We start from the raw sequence: 17,352 nt of genomic DNA on the forward strand, positions 1-17,352 counted from the left end.
GGGTGCCCCTGAGCGGCTGTCTGTTCCCCTCTGTCAGGGATGGAAGGGGACCTGGGGACTGAGCTGAGATGTTTAGTCGTTTAACTAATCCTTCTCCAGAACCCCAAAGCCCCATGTTCAGAATTGCTGGGGGCACCTGAGCCTCCCCGGGGCTCCGAGGTGGTGAACGTGGAGCGCCCCGTGGCCAGCTTGGGGGGCCATGCCTTCTGGCTTGCTGAGTCCTCCCGAGGTGGCTGGCCACCCCTGAGGCCAACGCAGCTTGGCTCATCTCATCTCTTTGGCTCTTCCTGGTCCTTCCACTTTTTGTGTGGGAATGGGATTTCACCCTCATTTTCCTTTAGTCATCTTAGAGGGGTTGGCGAGGGCCTGGAGTAATGGCTTGGGTTCCCTCCGCCACGTGTAACCAGAAGCTCTGCTGCTGCTTCCTTCCCACAGTTTTTTTCTTTCTTTCTTTTTCTTAGTTCGATGGACCTTTGTTTTATTTATTTACTTACGTGTGCTGCTGAGGATCGAACCCAGGGCCTCACACATGCCAGACAAGCGCTCTACCGCTGAGCCACCACCCCAGCCCCCTCCCATAGTTTTAAAGTCCATTCCATGTCCCTCTTGGAGCAGTGAAGGTTTCGGTGCATGTCTTATTGAGCACCTACTATGTGCAGCTGCCCATCGGTGCTATAATAGAAGTGTAGACAGAGTGTGGCAGAGCAGGGGGGCTTCACAGAGGTGCTGGGTAGGAAGCAGAGAGGGTTTCAGAGTCAGGACATCCGGTGTTGCGTCTGGCTCAGCCATCCCTCGGCCAGGTGCCCTGGGGTGGCTCACTTGTAGTCTGAGCCTGCTCATCTTCACAGCTGAAGGGATAACAACACTTCTTGACACTGCTGTGTGAACTTTGCAAGCTGTGAGGCTCTATTTCGAAAGTCATCTGTAATTCACAATGCATGAGGGTCCCGTTCACAGAGGCAAGTCCTCCTCTAGAATCTCCTTTGCTCCTTCCCTGTTCACCAGCCTCTGGAATCTGCAGGTATGTGGACCTGGAGTGGAGCATGAGGCCTCTGGTGCCCCCTCCAAAAGCCACGCCAGGGTTCCTGCCTCTGATCCCCACAGTGAATGGGAGGATGTTCCAGCTCAGCTCACTCCCAGCTGCTGGGCCTTCCTGGCCCTCTGGTACCTGCAGATGCACGAACACCCTGTCTACTGACCCTGTCTGCTGACGTCACTAGAAAGGCGACACCTTCTGTCACCCTCTCCCCATCACTTCTTGGAAGTGTATGGAACTAGAGGGGCCCGGGTGCTCAAGGTGGACTCCTGAAGTTTTATCTCTTCCCAGCAGAGGGGTCAGGAGAGGTCACTGACACCTGGAGTCGACCTTCCTGCACTCTGCCACCTGCTAGCCGTGTCCCCTTGGGGAAACTACCCTTTTGCAGGTGGGATTTAGAGAGGGACCCAGAGGGTTGTCTGATGGCTGAAGCGCCAGGCTCTCGGTGTGTGGCCGAGCCCTGTGTCCATGCTGGGAGCCCTGGGAAAGGGGTTGGCATTTCAACCCTCCGTGGTGCTCCTAGCACAGTGTCTACCAAAGAGTCGGGGCAACAGGTAGGGAAGAGCCCCTTCTCCATTTTTCCGATTGAGCCAGGCCAGGTGGATGTGAAGCTCTTTCTTTGGAATGAGGGTTGTCCAAGGCGGGAGAGGCCAGGTGCCCGCAGCTTTCCGTCCCTTCTCCTGTGGTGTCCAGTAGCCGTGACCACTTCCTGCTGTCTGGGTGACCTGAGTGTCTCTGGCTGGAGACCCAAGCAGGCTTTCTTGGCCTGTGGCAGCTGCCCATGCCCTGACTCTCCAGAGAAAGGCCTCACCCAGAGGAATTTTTGCAAAGGTGCCTAGAAGTGCCACAGTCCGAGCCACTTCCTCAGTGGCTGTGACTAGCCTGGCACCTCTGCCTCCCTCCTCATGACGTCTCCAACACCACTTGTGGCCAGGTGGCTTCCAGCACCTTTGTGTTTGGAGCTTTTCCATGATCTGGTCTGTGGCCGGAGGCCTGGGCAGAACTGGGGGACGGGCAGGGAAAGTCTGAGTGATGAACCCCGTTACCCTTGACACTGGGCGGCTTGTGTGATTGCCCACACCCTGCAGCACCAACCTGCGGCTTCTCTCCGAGATCTTGGCCTTGCTTCTGAGACGCCCCCCAGGAACATAAATAGACTTTCCCTTGGGGGTGGGAATAAATTAATTCATGCAATTATAAAATAATTAAAGTACTTTAAGCCAATTCAAGTTTTGAGGAAAATCCAAAAATAACTCCTTGATTTAAATATTATTTACTAAATTAATTCTTTACTCAGCCTTTTTTTAGAGTCCCGGTTTCCCCTACTTCCCCACTGTGAGAGCGTAAAGGCGTTGCATAATTACTGAAATCACTTGTGAGTAGCAGCCTTTTTGCAAGGAACAATTGAAAGACTTCCTGGTGACTTTTTTCCTACGTGGCGCTGTACGGTGTGGTTTTAGTTGCCACCTGTCCAGGATTGCCCAGGAAGATTCTTTTCTCCTCATGATTTACCTTTACTGGACAGCTGGGGGGAGGACCTTCAGCAATCTTCGGGACTGAGTGGAGAGGCAAGATAGCCTGACCATGGAGCACCTGTTCTGTGGCATCCAGTCACCAGGGTCTGGATCCCAGCATCACAAACTGTTGAGAAAGTGACCAGGTGATTTCTTTCTTTCTTTCTTTTTTTTTTAGTACTGGGAATTGAAACTGCTGAGCCTCATCCCAGACCTTTTTAAAAATATTTTATTAGAGACAGGGTCTCACGGAGTTGCCGTGAGTTCTGATCCTCCTGCCTCAGCCTCCCAAGCCGCTGGAATTTCAGGTGTGCACCGCTACATTCGGCTTTTTTTTTTTTTTAAATTTTTAGTGTTTTCATTAAGTGTCATAATTATACACAACAGTGGGTTCATTGTGACATACACACATAACCTTGTTTGTTCCAACTCATTCCCTGATACCTCCCCTGCCCCTCCTTCCTCCCCTCCCCTCCCTCCTTGGTCCAGTTCCTTCTGATTTTTTCCTTGGGTGCCTTGCGATCACACCTGTGAGGTCACGGTGGTGTGTTCCTACATGCAGACAGCATAAGTCACCTCGCCTCTTCCTCTTTTTTGTTTCTTTTCATCGGTTTCCCGGGGACAGGGCTGGAGTGCTGGCTTGGTCCACATCCTGAGACCTGCCACCGTGCTGGAAGGGTGTTGCTCTCTGTCCTTAGGGGCCGCCGTCCTGGGGCCAAGGCCTTGTTAGGGACTCCATCATCTGTGCTTAGGCAGAGCCTTGGCTGAAGTCCATGGGAGCGGTGGGAGGGAGGGAGCTGTCCAGGAAGGGCTTCAGGCTTCCCCTGGGGCCCTCAGTGCCTCTGGGAGTCGGAGGGTGCTGCCCAGTAGAAAAGATAACCCCAAAGCTTGGTTTTTTAATGCCCCATAGGACAATAACCAGTTTGTATTTCACCCGGAATCTTAATCTCTTGCTCCTGTTGAAATCCCCTTAGTTACCCGCTTCCTCAAAATTCTTTTTGAACTGACTGTACCATCTCTCATGCTCCCTTATTAATGACTCTTCCAATCTTTGATGCATGTTCATTGTCTGTTTGTCTGAGCTGTGTTTTTAACTTCACAGTTACCCTTTGACCGTGATACTGGGTATTTTTTCCAAGTTTAAAATAAGAAGCTACAGCACTAAAAACACCCCCTGCCCAGCCACATTTGACCTTGAATCTCAAGGTCACTCTTTAAGGAAGTAGAGCAGATGGCCTAAGTCCCACTGGACTGCTAAGAGAACTTAGACCCAGACTGAGAAGGGAGGTGACTCCTGCTCCAGGCCACCCACGCCCCAAGTGGCAGAACCAAGATGGCTCCAGGGACCAGCTGTTGGCTTAGGCTAGTCCCTGCCCCTTTCTGCCTTTCATATCTGTCTGTCCTTGGTGACATCTGGTTAAAATGACTACCACTAGTGGACCCGCATAGGGCTTCCCATACACCAAGGAGGCAGCTGTATGGGTGTATTGATATGGGCAGGGCCGCTCTGGGGGCTGCGCTTGTGTGTCTCAGGCAGTGCAATGGCAGTGCCCCCTTATCCAGCAGCCGTGGTGGCCCAGTCCTCGTGGACAGCCCCCCCTCCCCACAGCCCCAGGGGCCATCTTTCAGTGTAGTAATAAGGGGCCCAGAGCGATTAGCAATATTTTAGAAGGCTTAAGGGATATCATACATCTCCTAGTGACAGGTCTGCCCAGACTAAATGAAATGTCATTTCTCTGCTTTTTGGCTGAAATTCCGTCAGCTCAGTCTGGTGGCGCTGCTTATCTTGGACCGATCAGGAGCCCCGATTGGACCTTTCTATGCGTCCTTGACAAATAAAAATGAATGATTACTTAATAAATGCAATCGGTTTGGCAGATACAGTGTGGCTTCTGGAAGCCCGGCGGCAGAAGCTCCAAGCAGCCCAACAATAGGGGTTCTTGGTGGCACAGAGATGGGGACGTGCTGACTGAGGTCCTTCTCCTGGGAAACAGAGAATGGTGGCCCTGGGACCCCTGGCATCTCAGCCTGTCTGGGAACCTGACCTGAGGCAGAGTTCTGCTGGTGTGAATGGACACCAGGTCCTAGGGTGTCCCTTGGTCCCAAGGAAAAGGCCAGCCGGAGAGCTGGCGTGGCAATAGGGCAGGGTCTTGATCAAAGGTGTCATGAAACCAGGTCCACTTGCCTCCAGGAGTGCTCTGAGGCACCAGTAGCAGCAATCACAGAGGCAACTGGGAAAGGTTGCTAGGTCACAGGCACTGTGACACATCCTTTGCCTCCAGATAGCACTATTGCTATTTCCATTTTACTGAAGCTGAGCATATCAGCAACTTGTTGAAGATCCCAGAACTCAGTTGAGAAGTGCAGAAGTAGGTGTGGGCCACACAGCAGGTGTGGGCTTTCTAGAAGGCGGTGGGATTGAGTCCTGGCTCTGCTCTTGTCAGCTGTGGCCCAGGCCGAGTGAACTCCCCTGTCTCATTCTGATTCTAGCCCCATCCCCTGGGGCTCTGAATAAGGACGTTGGCTATTGTTCCTAAAGTACGGATTTTTCTTGATCTTTTTCTTGATCGGTTAATGTAGTGCTCCTTGTAATTGATTGGGTTTCAGAGGAGATTAATGAGGTGAGGATAAGCATTCAAGGTGGGAACCACAGCATCTCAGAAAGCCACGAAGAGGTGAGGGTCTCGCTTACCTTGAACACAGGGCCTTAGAGTCAATCACGTGTTTGGGGCTGTTATAAGCAAGTGCGTACATAACAGAGCCAGTTTATGGTATGCAAATGATGCCGCCATATAATAAAGCTGTTTAACAAAACAGAGCCCCTCCCTGCTGTCGTGGAGTTTAGGATGGTGGGCTATGTGGTCATTAATCAAATAATCACACAGATAATTGCTAGTACCATGAAACCAAATCACAGCAACCTAGGAGTATATGGCAAGAGAACCTCTTCTAGCCTGGGAGTTAGGAAAGGTTTCCCCAGGGAGGCAAAGCTGACCTAGGTGGGCAGGAAGAGAAAGCCTGAACCTGATGATGGGGTGGTGGCAGGAATGCTTCTGGAAGTGGTAATAGCTTGTGCAAAAGCCCTGGGGTAGAAAAGCACAGGGATCAGTGGAGAAAGGAAGCTTGGATGGGACTGCGGTGTTGACGTGGTGCAAGGTGAGACCGTGGAGGGAGGCCGGGCCTGGTGGTGCAGAACTTTGTAGGTTGAGGAAAGAACCTATTCCTGTGCTCCCCACTCATGAGCCCTCGCTCCTGTTCTCTGGTTGGGATATGTTTGTTGATGACCATGGGGTCCAGCTGAGGCTGAGTGGAATGCCAAGGGCAGCTGGTGTCCTGGGGTGCCAGCTCTCTGCTAGAGCAAGTCTTTCTCCCCTGGAAACCTGTCCACAAGACATCTCGGGGCCCAGGTCTGACTCTATTCAGCAACCGTTCCCTAGCTGCAAAGAGGCTTTTAGCTTTAATAAAAACGGGAGTAGAGATAAGAGCCTGCCTCTGCAGGGAGAGCACCAGTGACAGGATGATTTAAATGGCCTCTCCAGTGTCATTTCTTCTGTGCAGACATCATAAATCAGATTAGCACTGGGCGCTGGGGAGGGAGGGCAGTGGGGAGAGGCCTGGACACTGGGTCTGTCTGGGACCGGCCCAGCATCGACGGGGCAGCCCCCAAATGGGGTGCCAAGTCATCTGTTCCTGATCCTCGGCCCCCAGCCCTGTTCTTTGGCAAAGGGACGGTGGGTGGGCGAGCTCTCCCAGCCCAGCTTCTCACCCCTTCTCAGCTTTGGGGAGGGAAGCAAGAGGGTCTGATGAGGGAGCAGGAGGGTGGCGGGCCATGTGGGGGTGGAGCACGACAGCCCTGGACAAAGCAGAAGCAGCCCCTCTCCTCCACGACCATACTTGGAAATCACCTTGGGGACTTTAAGAAAACACTGGTGCTCAATACCATCCCGGTACCGTGCGCAGCATTTCTGAGCTCCAGGTGGCTCTAATGGGTGGAGGAGTGAAGAAGGATTGGATCAGAGTGTGGCTGTGTCTTAAATGCAAGAACCAGACCGTCTCAAATCATGACTTCCCGCACCTCCACTCAGGCCTACCCAGTCCTTTGGGTCTCTCTTAAAATGAGCAGATTGAGGGACCAGAGGGGAGCTCCCTGAGATGGGTGAGAATGGCACTGGACTCCCACATGCCTCCCTTCCCTTTCAGATCTCCTGCCACCTGGGCAAGATGTACAGTGAGATGATCTTTGTCAATGGCTTCGTGCACTGCGATCCCCACCCGGGCAATGTGCTGGTGCGGAAGCATCCGGACACCGGCAAGGCAGAGGTCATCCTGCTGGACCACGGTCTCTACCAGGTGGGAGAAGCCTTCCCACCCAGCCCCAGGGCGTCTGCTGCCTGGGGCCAGAACTGGCTGACATTCCCCATCAGCCACAGAACTGGGAAGCGGATAGTCAAGGTAGCAGGGTGGGGGGCCTCCCTCCCCCAGGAACCGTCATTTTATGCACTGTCCTGAGAGCTCTGTGAGGTCCGTCACACCTCCTCTGCAGACGGTCGTGAGGAGTAGATAGAAAGGTGCTTGTGCCTGTGACTCTATCTCCAGGGGACTGCAGGCCCCGGCAGGCCTGGGCGGTGAACTGCCAGGTGCAGGAGCCAGGGCTTCTGGGGAAGGGTAGCTAGCTCCACCTTCAGCCCCAGGGAGGGTGGAAGATGTGGTGGAAAGGGAGCTGACGGAGCTGGTGGTGCAGACTTTACTCTCTAAGATCAGGAGAGTGCTGCTCTCACCCAGAATTAAGGGAACCCCCAGCATCATGTCAGAGAGGACATTTCCCCAGGCAGATGTGACCTAGACAATGAGGACTTGGTTCTCCCCGTAACAAGAAGCCTGGAAGGGGATGCGTCTAGGTGAACCGTGGGCTTCCGCTTGGGAAGTTCACTGCCCGTCTGGGTCTCCAGGCCTGGATTGATTCCTTGGGGATGGTCCTGGGGAGTTTCTGCAGTGGTCTTCTATCCCAGTGGCCCCCGGGGCCCTGATGCTGCATCCCAGAATCTTGGCTTCCTCTGAAAGGCTTCGTGAAGTAGGGTACATCATGTTAAGTTAGCCTTGGTCAACGAGGAGTCCCAAAATGAATGACGGCCCCGACACAAGAGAAGTTGGATTGCAGTTTTGGAAGCAGCAGAGTCAGCAGGGCGCTGCCAGTAGCAGGGGAGAGGACTCAGAGTACACGCATGGGAAAGTTCTGGAGACATAGAGCTTCTGCTGCATCCCAACAGTCAGGCAGAGGACCACATCTAGCTTCAAAGGAGGTTGGGAAACTAGCTTGTCCCAGAGAAGAAGAGGAGAGGATAGGTTTTGGTGGGGGATTAGCAATCTCTGCCACTCCTGAGTGATTCCAAGTGTTGCCAAATACAGGTTGAGCCTGCCTAATGTGAAATCCAAAGTGCTTTCAAACTCCAAGCTTTTCAAGTGCCATGACACTGAGTAGAAAATTCCATGCCATGAGACCTTTGTTTCATGCACAAAATTACTAAGCATGTTTTTTAAAATTGCCTTTAGGCTTATGTGTATAAAGTACATGTGAAACATAAAGGAATTTTCAGTTTGGATGTGGATCTCTTCCCCAAGATACTATGTCTATGCAAGTATTCCAAAATCTGGAAGCATCCAAAAATTGAAAATACTTCCCGGCCCAAGCATTTCAGATAAGGGATAGTCAACCTAGAGGAGCTTTAAAAACTTGGGCCTTCAAGGATGGCCGGACTTCAGGGGAGAAGCAGGCCTCATGGGGAGCCATGGTAAGCACCAGCCAGGGGGTTAGGACTTTGGTAGGGAGAAGAGACTCAGGTCCCACCACCACTGTCCCCCCACAGGTGCTCACGGAGGAGTTCCGCCTGGACTACTGTCACCTGTGGCAGTCTCTGATCTGGATGGACATGGAGGGGGTGAAGAAGTACAGCCAGCGCCTGGGGGCCGGGGATCTCTACCCGTTGTTTGCCTGCATGCTGACAGCCCGGTCCTGGGACTCAGTCAATAGGGGCATCAGCCAAGCGCCAGTCACTTCCTCCGAGGTAGGTGACCCCTCCTGGCCCTCCTTCCTTCCCTTCTAAGCCAGGGTCTTGGGGAGGAAGACCCCGGGAGCTTGTGTATATGTCGGGAGGAGAATGAACTAGATGAGAAGCAGGAGGGGGAAGAGACAGTGTCCCTGTATGGAGGAGGGTCAGGGGAAGACATCTCACTGCCTGCTGCCCCAGGCCTTATCAGCTTGGAGGAGAAACAAGGTCACGTGGCTGCAATACCCATTCTCTTGTGCTTTAGCTTTGACTGGCTCACATGAGATTTTTAGGCTTCCTCCAACTTCTCCCCCGAGACTCTGGACCTCCTCAGGGACTGTCTCCTTCCTAAGTCTCTTCTGCTGTCCTTGTCCTTCCAGGCTGCATGGTCGGGAGGGCCCTTTGCTTTCCCGTGTGATACTCAAGTGGCCCTGCTCACCCTGTGGACCTGCAGACTCTTTAGTGAAACAGCTTCTTCTGTTCTTTATCCGTTGCTGCTTTCTCTGTGGGCCTAGACAGGGTCGCATGGCTCTGACTCGGAGACAGATCCTGGGAACACCTTCTCCCCACGCTCCTGCCCACTTCTGCACCCCCGGCAGCTCTCCAGGGAAGGAAGCCTCTCCTTCTCTCCTGGCATTGACTTCTGTCTGTCCCTTCTGTCAGTTTCCAGGCCCATCCGTGCTGGCCTGTATCTTGGTGATGGACAGATTTGAACTCCAGCTGAGGCCTCTGCTCACTGCAGGGGACAGGGTACCAATCATGATGTCGGAAAGCCTGGGCTTAGGTTCTGGCACCTCCTTTTCCTGATGTCATGACCTGGGGTGTTCTTGTCACCCCTTTGGGTCTCAGGGGCCTCCCCTGCAAGCTGCTTTGTGGTAGGTAGGTGGCTTTAGAATTGGCTGGATCCAGAGTCGCAGATGACATCTCCAAGTGTCCATCTCTTCATCTCTTGGCTGCACTTTCCTCCAAGTTGACATCATTCTCCAGCAAGTTGGTGGCAAAGATGACCACCTGCTCTTCTGGGCCCCACAGTCCATCTCAGAAGAGAGACAGTCTCCTTTTGTAAAACAGGGACAGTAGGACTGATGATTCTGATTTACTAATCGTGCATGTAGGGCGCCTACCAACAGTTCCTGAAGTTCATTCATCCAACAAGCATTTGTTTTTGCTGGATCCTGGGCTCGGCACTGAGGATACTGTGACCTTCGGGCAGATGGGCCTTTTGTGTAATTTCCACTTTGGTTGCGAGAGACAGACAGTAAACAAGTGAACAAACAAGTAAGAGTAATAATTGCAGGTTATGGACATCATGGAGGAAATACGCAGGATCATATCTGCAGAGGGAGTTGAGGTGCTCAGAGACGACCTTGACGAGGACATTGGAGCTAAGGCACAGAGGGCAAGAAGGGCAGCAGCACCAGGAAGAGATTGAAGGAAGCATTTGTGGCACACTAAGGCCCAGGGGTAGGAGAGTTTGGTAGGGTTCAGAGTGTGGGGAGGAGGCTGGTGGGATGGGAAGAATTGGGAGTGCTGGCCGGAAGAGCATCCCATGGGCCTTAAAAGCCACAGAGGGAAGTTCAGATTCATTCTCAGCATAAAGCAAAGCCTTGGACGGGCTTTAAACAGAAGCAGATGCTCAGACCTGCTGTTTTTAAGTGTCTCTAAAGTGGGGTGAGATGAGCCCTGGGCCATTGGTTAGGAGGTCAGGCCAGGCGTCCAGGTGGAGGTGAGGGGTCAGACCACGCTGGTGGCAACAAAGATGGAGACTAGAGGCGGAGGTGGAGGAGAGAGAGCAGCAGAATCAAGGTTGCAGCGTCCTAAGGGGGGAGCAGCTGCTGCTTCTAGAAGCAGGGGAAACTTTGGAAAGGACATGTTTGGGGCAGGACTAGGCACTGATTCTCTCGAGCAGATGGGGATGTCCTGGGAAGTGAAGACCACAGCTCAATGAAGAGGTCCTGTTGGGCTATCCATTTGTGAGTCTTTAGCCTGTAGATGATACCTAAAGCCACAGTGCTGAATGAGGTCTTGTGGCCCATGGTAGGTATGCATGGAGGACATGCATATTCATTATCTAAGATGGAATTTTGTGCTTACATTCTTATGACTTCATGAAGACCAGTTAAAAAGCCAATGCTTTGAAGAAGCCAAACCTCCAGGCAGCCTTTCCTTACCCTCTTCATAGAAAGTCACCCATCCATACTTGAATCACTCTAGGGCAAGTGGCTCACTGTCCCTTGCAGAGTAGTCCCGTCTGTCCATCTTCACTGTCTAATTACAGGGAGGGCCCTTGTCTTGCACATCTTTTTATAAGGTCCCTGCAGTCTAGATCTAGCAGACAGGCGTTCGTGTAGGTTCTGGAGACCCTGACTCTAACTGCTCATTTGGACATGAACCCAGACAGACTGAGGGCGAACTGAGCCGGGTCAGACCAGCCCAACCTTGCCTCTGAGATCTCCAGGCTCTTTCTGAAACCTGCTGTCATTCAGAATTAAGGGAACCCCCAGCATTGGATCAGGGAGGATGTTTTCCCCAACAAAATGTAGCCTAAACAACGATGAGGAACTTGTTCTCACAAAAAGCCTGGAGAGAGGCAGGTCCGGGTTAGTTAACTCAGCACGTCAACAGCCTGGGGGCTCTGGGCTCGGTTCCTGTTGATTCTCTGGGCATTTCTCCCATGATTCCAAGATGGCCGGGGCAGTTCCAAGCTTCACATCTTTATTCAGTGGTGGCCACAGGCAGGAACCAGGGGCTGTTTCCTCTCATGTATCATTTCTGAAGGGCAAGAGACCCTTTCCTAGAAGTCCCCCAGCCGACTTGTCCTGTGTCTCTTTGGCCAGAATTGTGTCATGTGAGGGAGTGAGTACTCAGAGCCAGCTTTGGCTGAGAGCGAGCCTCACCCCCAGGGCAAGCAAAGGGCTCTGAGCCCCAGAAGAGCAGGACCCAAATGAACAAAATTGTTTTTTTTTTTTTTTTTTTTAAACAAAGGACAGTGGGGGAATGGCTGCTCGGTAGGCACCCAACTAGGTCTATTCCAGACACCCACCATTAAGCTGTGGGTGCCCAAGCCGGCAGGCTCTACTGCTCTGAGACCTACCCCTGGGAGGCACCCTGGGTGAGTGGTGCTGTAGTCCCATTGGGGAGCCAGGCCTTGGTCTGGACTTAGCACTCAGGCAGGGCCACCTGCAGCTATGACAGTGCCCAGCCTCTTGGTGTCTGGCTGCCGTGGAGACCACCCAGTGTGCTAACTCAGCGACATGATGATCAGCAGTGTTGTCAGGCTTCTGAAGGCACCGGGACTCTGTCTCAGCTGCGGAAAGCAGTGGGGGAAAGGGCTTCTGGCAGAACTGCTGGGCCGTTGTTAGGACTCAGTGGCACCAAGTGCTTCTCTGTGCCTTGTCTCTGATGACCCTCTCCATGCAGCTGGGTCACTTGCCTCTCCCCCTCCATCCCACACAGAGGGTAGTAGCATGTCCAGTTTGGGGGTGAGGGCCCTGAGTGGAAAGAGATCCAGGACTGCTTGAAGGCCTGTAGTCCTACAGTGAGGTGGGCAGGGAGCGTGGCCAGGCGGGGAGAGCGTGGGCTCCGGAGTCAGGCTGCTGGTGGGATCCTGACCCACTACTTACCCGCTCTGCACCCTGGGAAGGTCCCTTGACTTCTCAGTGCCTCCGTTTCTTCCTGCCTGCTTTCCATTTATTTTGCCAGGGGATGGAATCCAGGACCTTGCATATGCTAGGCAAGGGCTCCATCCCTGAGCTCCATCCCTAGCCCCGTGTCCTCGCCTTTAATGGAGATAATACACTCAACCTGATAGACTTGTTATTAGGGTTAAATAAATTAATGTATGTGATATTTTCAGAGTTCCTGGCCTTTCCAAGGCATGGTGGTCCCCACCACAATCGTCACCTTCATCATTTTCCTGGAGACTGCTGAAGGGCCAGAGCCACGCTGTCATGCCCAGGATTGTAGGCAGTTACTCACCTATGCCTTTGTAGAGCTCAGTGACAGGGAAAGGAGGGACGCCGGGTCCCAACTTAAACACCTGATGGTGAGGGCCGTGGGATGGCCCTGGGCCCTACTCTGGGCAATGTGAGATGAGACTGGCTGCAGTGCAGGACACAGTGACCCACAGGGGGACGCGGCTGGTGGGTGGATCTGGTGGGGTGCAGATTATGGGGCAGGACTTGGGGGCTGGGTTGGAGTCAGGAGCTCAGACCTATGGGCTAGGTCAACCTGTGCTTGGCTGGCGGGGGACATGGCTTGACTTTCAGGGCTTCTTGTTGGCCTGCCCTGAAATGGGTGGCAGAGCACACTCGACCGTGCTCCTGAGCTGCATTAGTGCTTGTCTAGGGGCTGGGCTGGGCCTCTGGTCTCTGTGGTCAGGCTGTGGAGCTGTGGGGCTTCTCTTTGAGGAGTGTTCCTAGTGGTGTCAGGAGGGCTGTGCTGGAAGCTTCTGCCTGGAGCTTCCTTGAAGCCCCTCTGGTCACAGACTGCCCAGAGACTTTTGCCACCCGGGCTCCACTTCCCCTCTGACCATCCACTTCTGTCTCCCTGTTGCTGCCCCAGGACTTAGAGATCCGCAACAATGCCGCCAACTACCTCCCCCAGATCAGCCAGCTCCTCAACCACGTGCCACGCCAGATGCTGCTCATCTTCAAGACCAATGACCTGCTGCGCAGCATCGAGGCCACCCTGGGCACCCGCGCCTCTGCCAGCTCCTTCCTCAACATGTCACGGTGCTGTGTCCGGGCGCTAGCCAAGTGAGTATGGGCCCTGTTCTGGTCCTCTCTCAGCTCCCAGCCTGCCCAGGGCTCCTGCTTGCCTCTGCTATTCCCACAGTCCACGGGCGCCATCTGCATTTCCCAATCTCCACTTCTCCATGCCGGGGGAGCTGAGGTTAGAAAACAGCTCTGGTGAACTGGCAGGTGCCCTGGGTCCGTGTCTTTGGGTCTCCCGGAGAGTCACTTGTATATGTGAAAGGGTGGATTCTAGGATGTCATCTTCCCAATCCAGCTTCTAGATGATTCTTGCCCACACTGAAGTTTGAAAGGTTTTGGGGAGTCTCAGCCCTTTGCAGGTGTCCCTGGGCTTGGGGTCAGGAAGCCTTGGTGTGACCCAATCTCTAACTGGTCTTGGGACTTGGCTCTCTGTGATTGGCCCAGCAGGTAGGCCAGTGGCTCTTTTTCCTGCAGGGTGGCTGGCCAGCAGGCTGTCTTGGACTTTCAGGCCTTTTAGTTGTCTCAGTGCCTTTGGGGTGCTGGTGAGGACGGGAAGGTGCTTTCTCAGGGAGCTCATTCCAGAGGCACAAGGACTCTGGCCTCCCGTGGGGTGGGGTGGAATACCTTGGAAGGAACGTGCCCTCGTGGAATGTTCTCACTGGCTTGGGGTCCACTCCTAGCCCATCTCTCCTGGGCAGGAAATGGGACTTTCTGGGAAACTACTCAGATTTGACCACATATATATCATGTACCTTCTATCAGATATCAAATGAGATCACAGCAAAATATTCCGCACACTGGAAGAGCTGGCCATGATTTATTCTTCCTCTGAGGGCTTGGGAAGTCAGGTCTTGAATAGGTCGTCGTCATAAACACCAATTTTTATTGTGTCCTTTGTTGGTACAGAAGGGATGGAGCTGGGCTAATGTGTAACGGCCTCAGCCTCCCTGGACATGACCAGGTTTTCAAGTGACTCTTGTCCTGAGCAAGTTTGGAAAAGCTTTCAGTATATTTGAGCTTGGGGAATTCTGGGTTGGCATATATTTACTATACTTTTGGGAAGAGAAGTTTTGGAATATTCCATCCAGTGAGCCTCTCCGACCTCTGACGCCCTGTGAAACAGATGCTTTTCCTTACCCCACTTATTTGAAAAACTGCTTTGGCGTGTTTGAGGTCCTCTGACCCTGTGGCATGATCAGGTCACCAAGAGTAGTCCCCAGGGGCAGGGGCTGGTGCGTTGGCCAAAGCCACCATCTCTTGTTTTTCTCAGTTGTACTGAGCTGGTGTCCTGATGGCTTATCTCTCCTTTCTTGCCCTTCCTCAGGCACAACAAGAAGAATGCCTGTTCGTTCTTCAGAAGGACCCAGATCTCTCTCAGCGAGGCCTTGAACTTGTGGCAGATCAGCCTTCACGAACTCCTGCTGCGTGTGAAGGGGCTGAGGCTGCCCCGCTGGGTCTCGGCCCTGCTTTGCTGGCTCTTTCCTGTTTCACTTTGAGCTACTCCTTAACTCCTGTCCCTTCGTGGTGGATTTCCACTCCTGTCTTTCCTGCGTTCCCTGACTCCACCCACCTTCCCTGCCCCATAGTGGTCAGGAGTTCCGGGTTCCCTCATGACCTGTGGCACCATCATGCTTCACCTTTGGAATCCCTGTGCCCACACTTGTCTCAGGTACCGTGGACGAGGTTTCTGTCCTTCCCCAGGGAGAAGATGCAGTAGCCTACTTCCCACTGCTGTGTGGCCACTGGCTGGACGCCACCCCCATTTCTGGTCACCCATTCTATTTTCAGGATGGACCACACGTGCACGGAGAGCACATTTAACTCGTAGGAAGTTTGATTTTGTCAGAGGTGAGCATGGTCCCTGACCCCGAGGGAGAACAGGCTTCCTCTCCTTGCCATGTCACTCCCCAGAGGTGCCATCTGAGTGTGTCACTGCTGCCACGGTGACCTGTTGGTGTTTTATGTATTGTGTTTCAGTAAATCTCTCTCAAGTTTGCAGGGTTGTCTGTCCTGACTCACTGGTTCCCGCCCTGCCTTGGCCACATGCCCGTTCAGCTGTGTCCCTGGCCCTTGCCACACCACTTAGAGCAGCTCTAGGAAGACCTGGGAGATGAAGTCAGAGTTTGGTTGGTGGCATTTTTATTCCACACTGGCCAGTAGTGGACTTCAACGCCTAGTGCCAAGAGAGTCTTCTGCTTGGCATCCTCCCTTGTGATCCTTCCAAGCTGGAAGAAGCCTTTTCCTCTCTGGGGCCACTTCCCATTTCCTGCTTCTTGGAGGCTTCTCCTTCCATCCAAGTCTCTGAGGCCTTGATTGGAGGAGGGCAGCAGCTCAGAGCTTGGCAGAAGCCTCAGGCTGTTTTCTGTGGGTTCTCACCTCATTCCCTTGACCTGGGCCACCTGTCTTACTCTCTGATTCTCTTTTGGTGACCTCAGCTTCAGGGGTGTGCTTGTACCTGGTCTTCCCAGTCCTTCTGAAAACTCTGGTCCTGTTCCTGAACCCTGGGTCCCTGGCTGGGCTTCCCCTCCGAAACTCCCAGGCACCTTTGAATTGTTTCTACCTGTCACCTGCACCTCCCCCCAGCTCCAGCATCTGCTCCTCTGTTTGGGACAGAAGAGCAGATGATGGAGCTAACTCCTGTGGCCACATGGTCTCCAGGTCCCCAAGACCTCAGATCTGGCAGATCCCCACTCCTTGAGCACCCATGTGCACAGATGCTGATTGTATCTGGGTCTCTCTGATTTTCACCCAATCACAGAGGTGAAAATCCCTGAGCCCGAGTCTCATTTTTCTATTCCCTTTATTTATAAGACAACAAGCAGATTTTCTAGTGATCAGAGATGACTGCAGTCCTTTTATTTCCTAAAAGAATTGATTGTTCTTAGTGACCAGTTGGATGGACCCAGGGGCCTGTGAGAATAATTTGTAAGATCTGTTATTAATCACGAAGATGTGCTGCATATTCTGTTTTGTGGTATCTTTTATAGCCACTGAAGTAAATAGAAATGTCCTTTCTGTTCAAGGTCATGGGCATTTACTTTTCTCTTTTGTTTTAGTGGTTGGCTTCCTCTGCACTGGGACCTAGAACATCTTCATGTGGCCAGTGGGCCCAGACCCCACACATTTCTCTGGGAAGAGCAGAGAGGCAAGGAGAGTTGGAGGTTCAGGACAGCTTGAAAACAGTAGAACAGCAGACTGTTGAGTGCTCTCCACGTGCAAAAGGCCATGACAGGCTCTGAAAATACATTACATCATTGAATTGTCCCATCAGCTCTCAGACGGAGCGTCATTACCCTCAGTGGTGGGAGCCAAGGATCAGAGAGGTTTACTAGTTGCCTGTAGCCATATAGTTTTGATATTTAATTCTACAGATAAAGCTTATCCTTGCTCCTTAAGCTGTCTTGGGGGTGTGAGTTGTGCCTTCCAGATCTGTGCCTAGCATATAGGTATCCTGGCTTACAGCGGGTGCACCATCAGCAGCGTGCAGACATGGAGAGTCTCAGCACAGTTGGTAATTTTCAGGGATGTTGAAATCTGTGCATTTGAAAAGCCACACGTGTGCTCCTCCTGCCTGAGGCACTGCCTTGGTGGCCAGGTTCAATCCTGAGCGTTTGTCATCCACTCCCAGGATCAGAGGTGGCCTGTTCCTGCATTGCAGTCTGTCTGGGGCCCTTCTGCCATAGCTAGCGGGCTCTGAAAATGTTTCTAATGGCATCTCAGAAAAAAACTATCTCCAGGAGGCACCCAGGCAAATCTTGAGGGGCAGGGCTGTTGGGAGATTTGGAATGACCCTTTGCAGAGGCAAATGTGACAGGAATGATACCTGAATAGAGAGTGGCCTGGGAAGGTAAAGCATGAGCAGGGTCTGAGTGGGGCGTTGGTGACTGGCAGTGTCCTAACAGCCAGGTGAAGGAACCAGGGTGGCGATTCCCAGGCCTGGGCTGGGGGCGCGATGCCTGGTGAATCTGGCGGAAGGGCCCTGTGCTCGTCTAGAGGCCTTGAATACCCGGTGACCTGGTGCCACTGCTGCTCTTGGTCAACAG

At 53.0% G+C, this 17,352-nt stretch overlaps 1 protein-coding gene across 4 annotated transcripts in view; it reads left to right on the forward strand.

Moving 5' to 3' along the window:
- Positions 1–15,305, forward strand: part of Adck1 (aarF domain containing kinase 1) — a 117,985-nt gene extending 102,680 nt beyond the window's left edge. For all 4 annotated transcript variants that reach the window (XM_078050610.1, XM_078050613.1, XM_078050612.1 and 1 more), the window contains 4 exons: positions 6,751–6,900; positions 8,415–8,612; positions 13,158–13,351; positions 14,634–15,305. In XM_078050610.1, coding sequence (XP_077906736.1) covers positions 6,751–6,900; positions 8,415–8,612; positions 13,158–13,351; positions 14,634–14,805 — 714 coding nt within the window. In that variant the 3' untranslated portion in view covers positions 14,806–15,305. The remainder of the gene's footprint in view (positions 1–6,750; positions 6,901–8,414; positions 8,613–13,157; positions 13,352–14,633) is intronic.
- The last annotated feature ends 2,047 nt before the right edge of the window (positions 15,306–17,352 follow it).

This window comes from Ictidomys tridecemlineatus, chromosome 5 (assembly GCF_052094955.1).
Source record: "Ictidomys tridecemlineatus isolate mIctTri1 chromosome 5, mIctTri1.hap1, whole genome shotgun sequence".
Lineage (NCBI taxonomy): Eukaryota > Metazoa > Chordata > Mammalia > Rodentia > Sciuridae > Ictidomys > Ictidomys tridecemlineatus.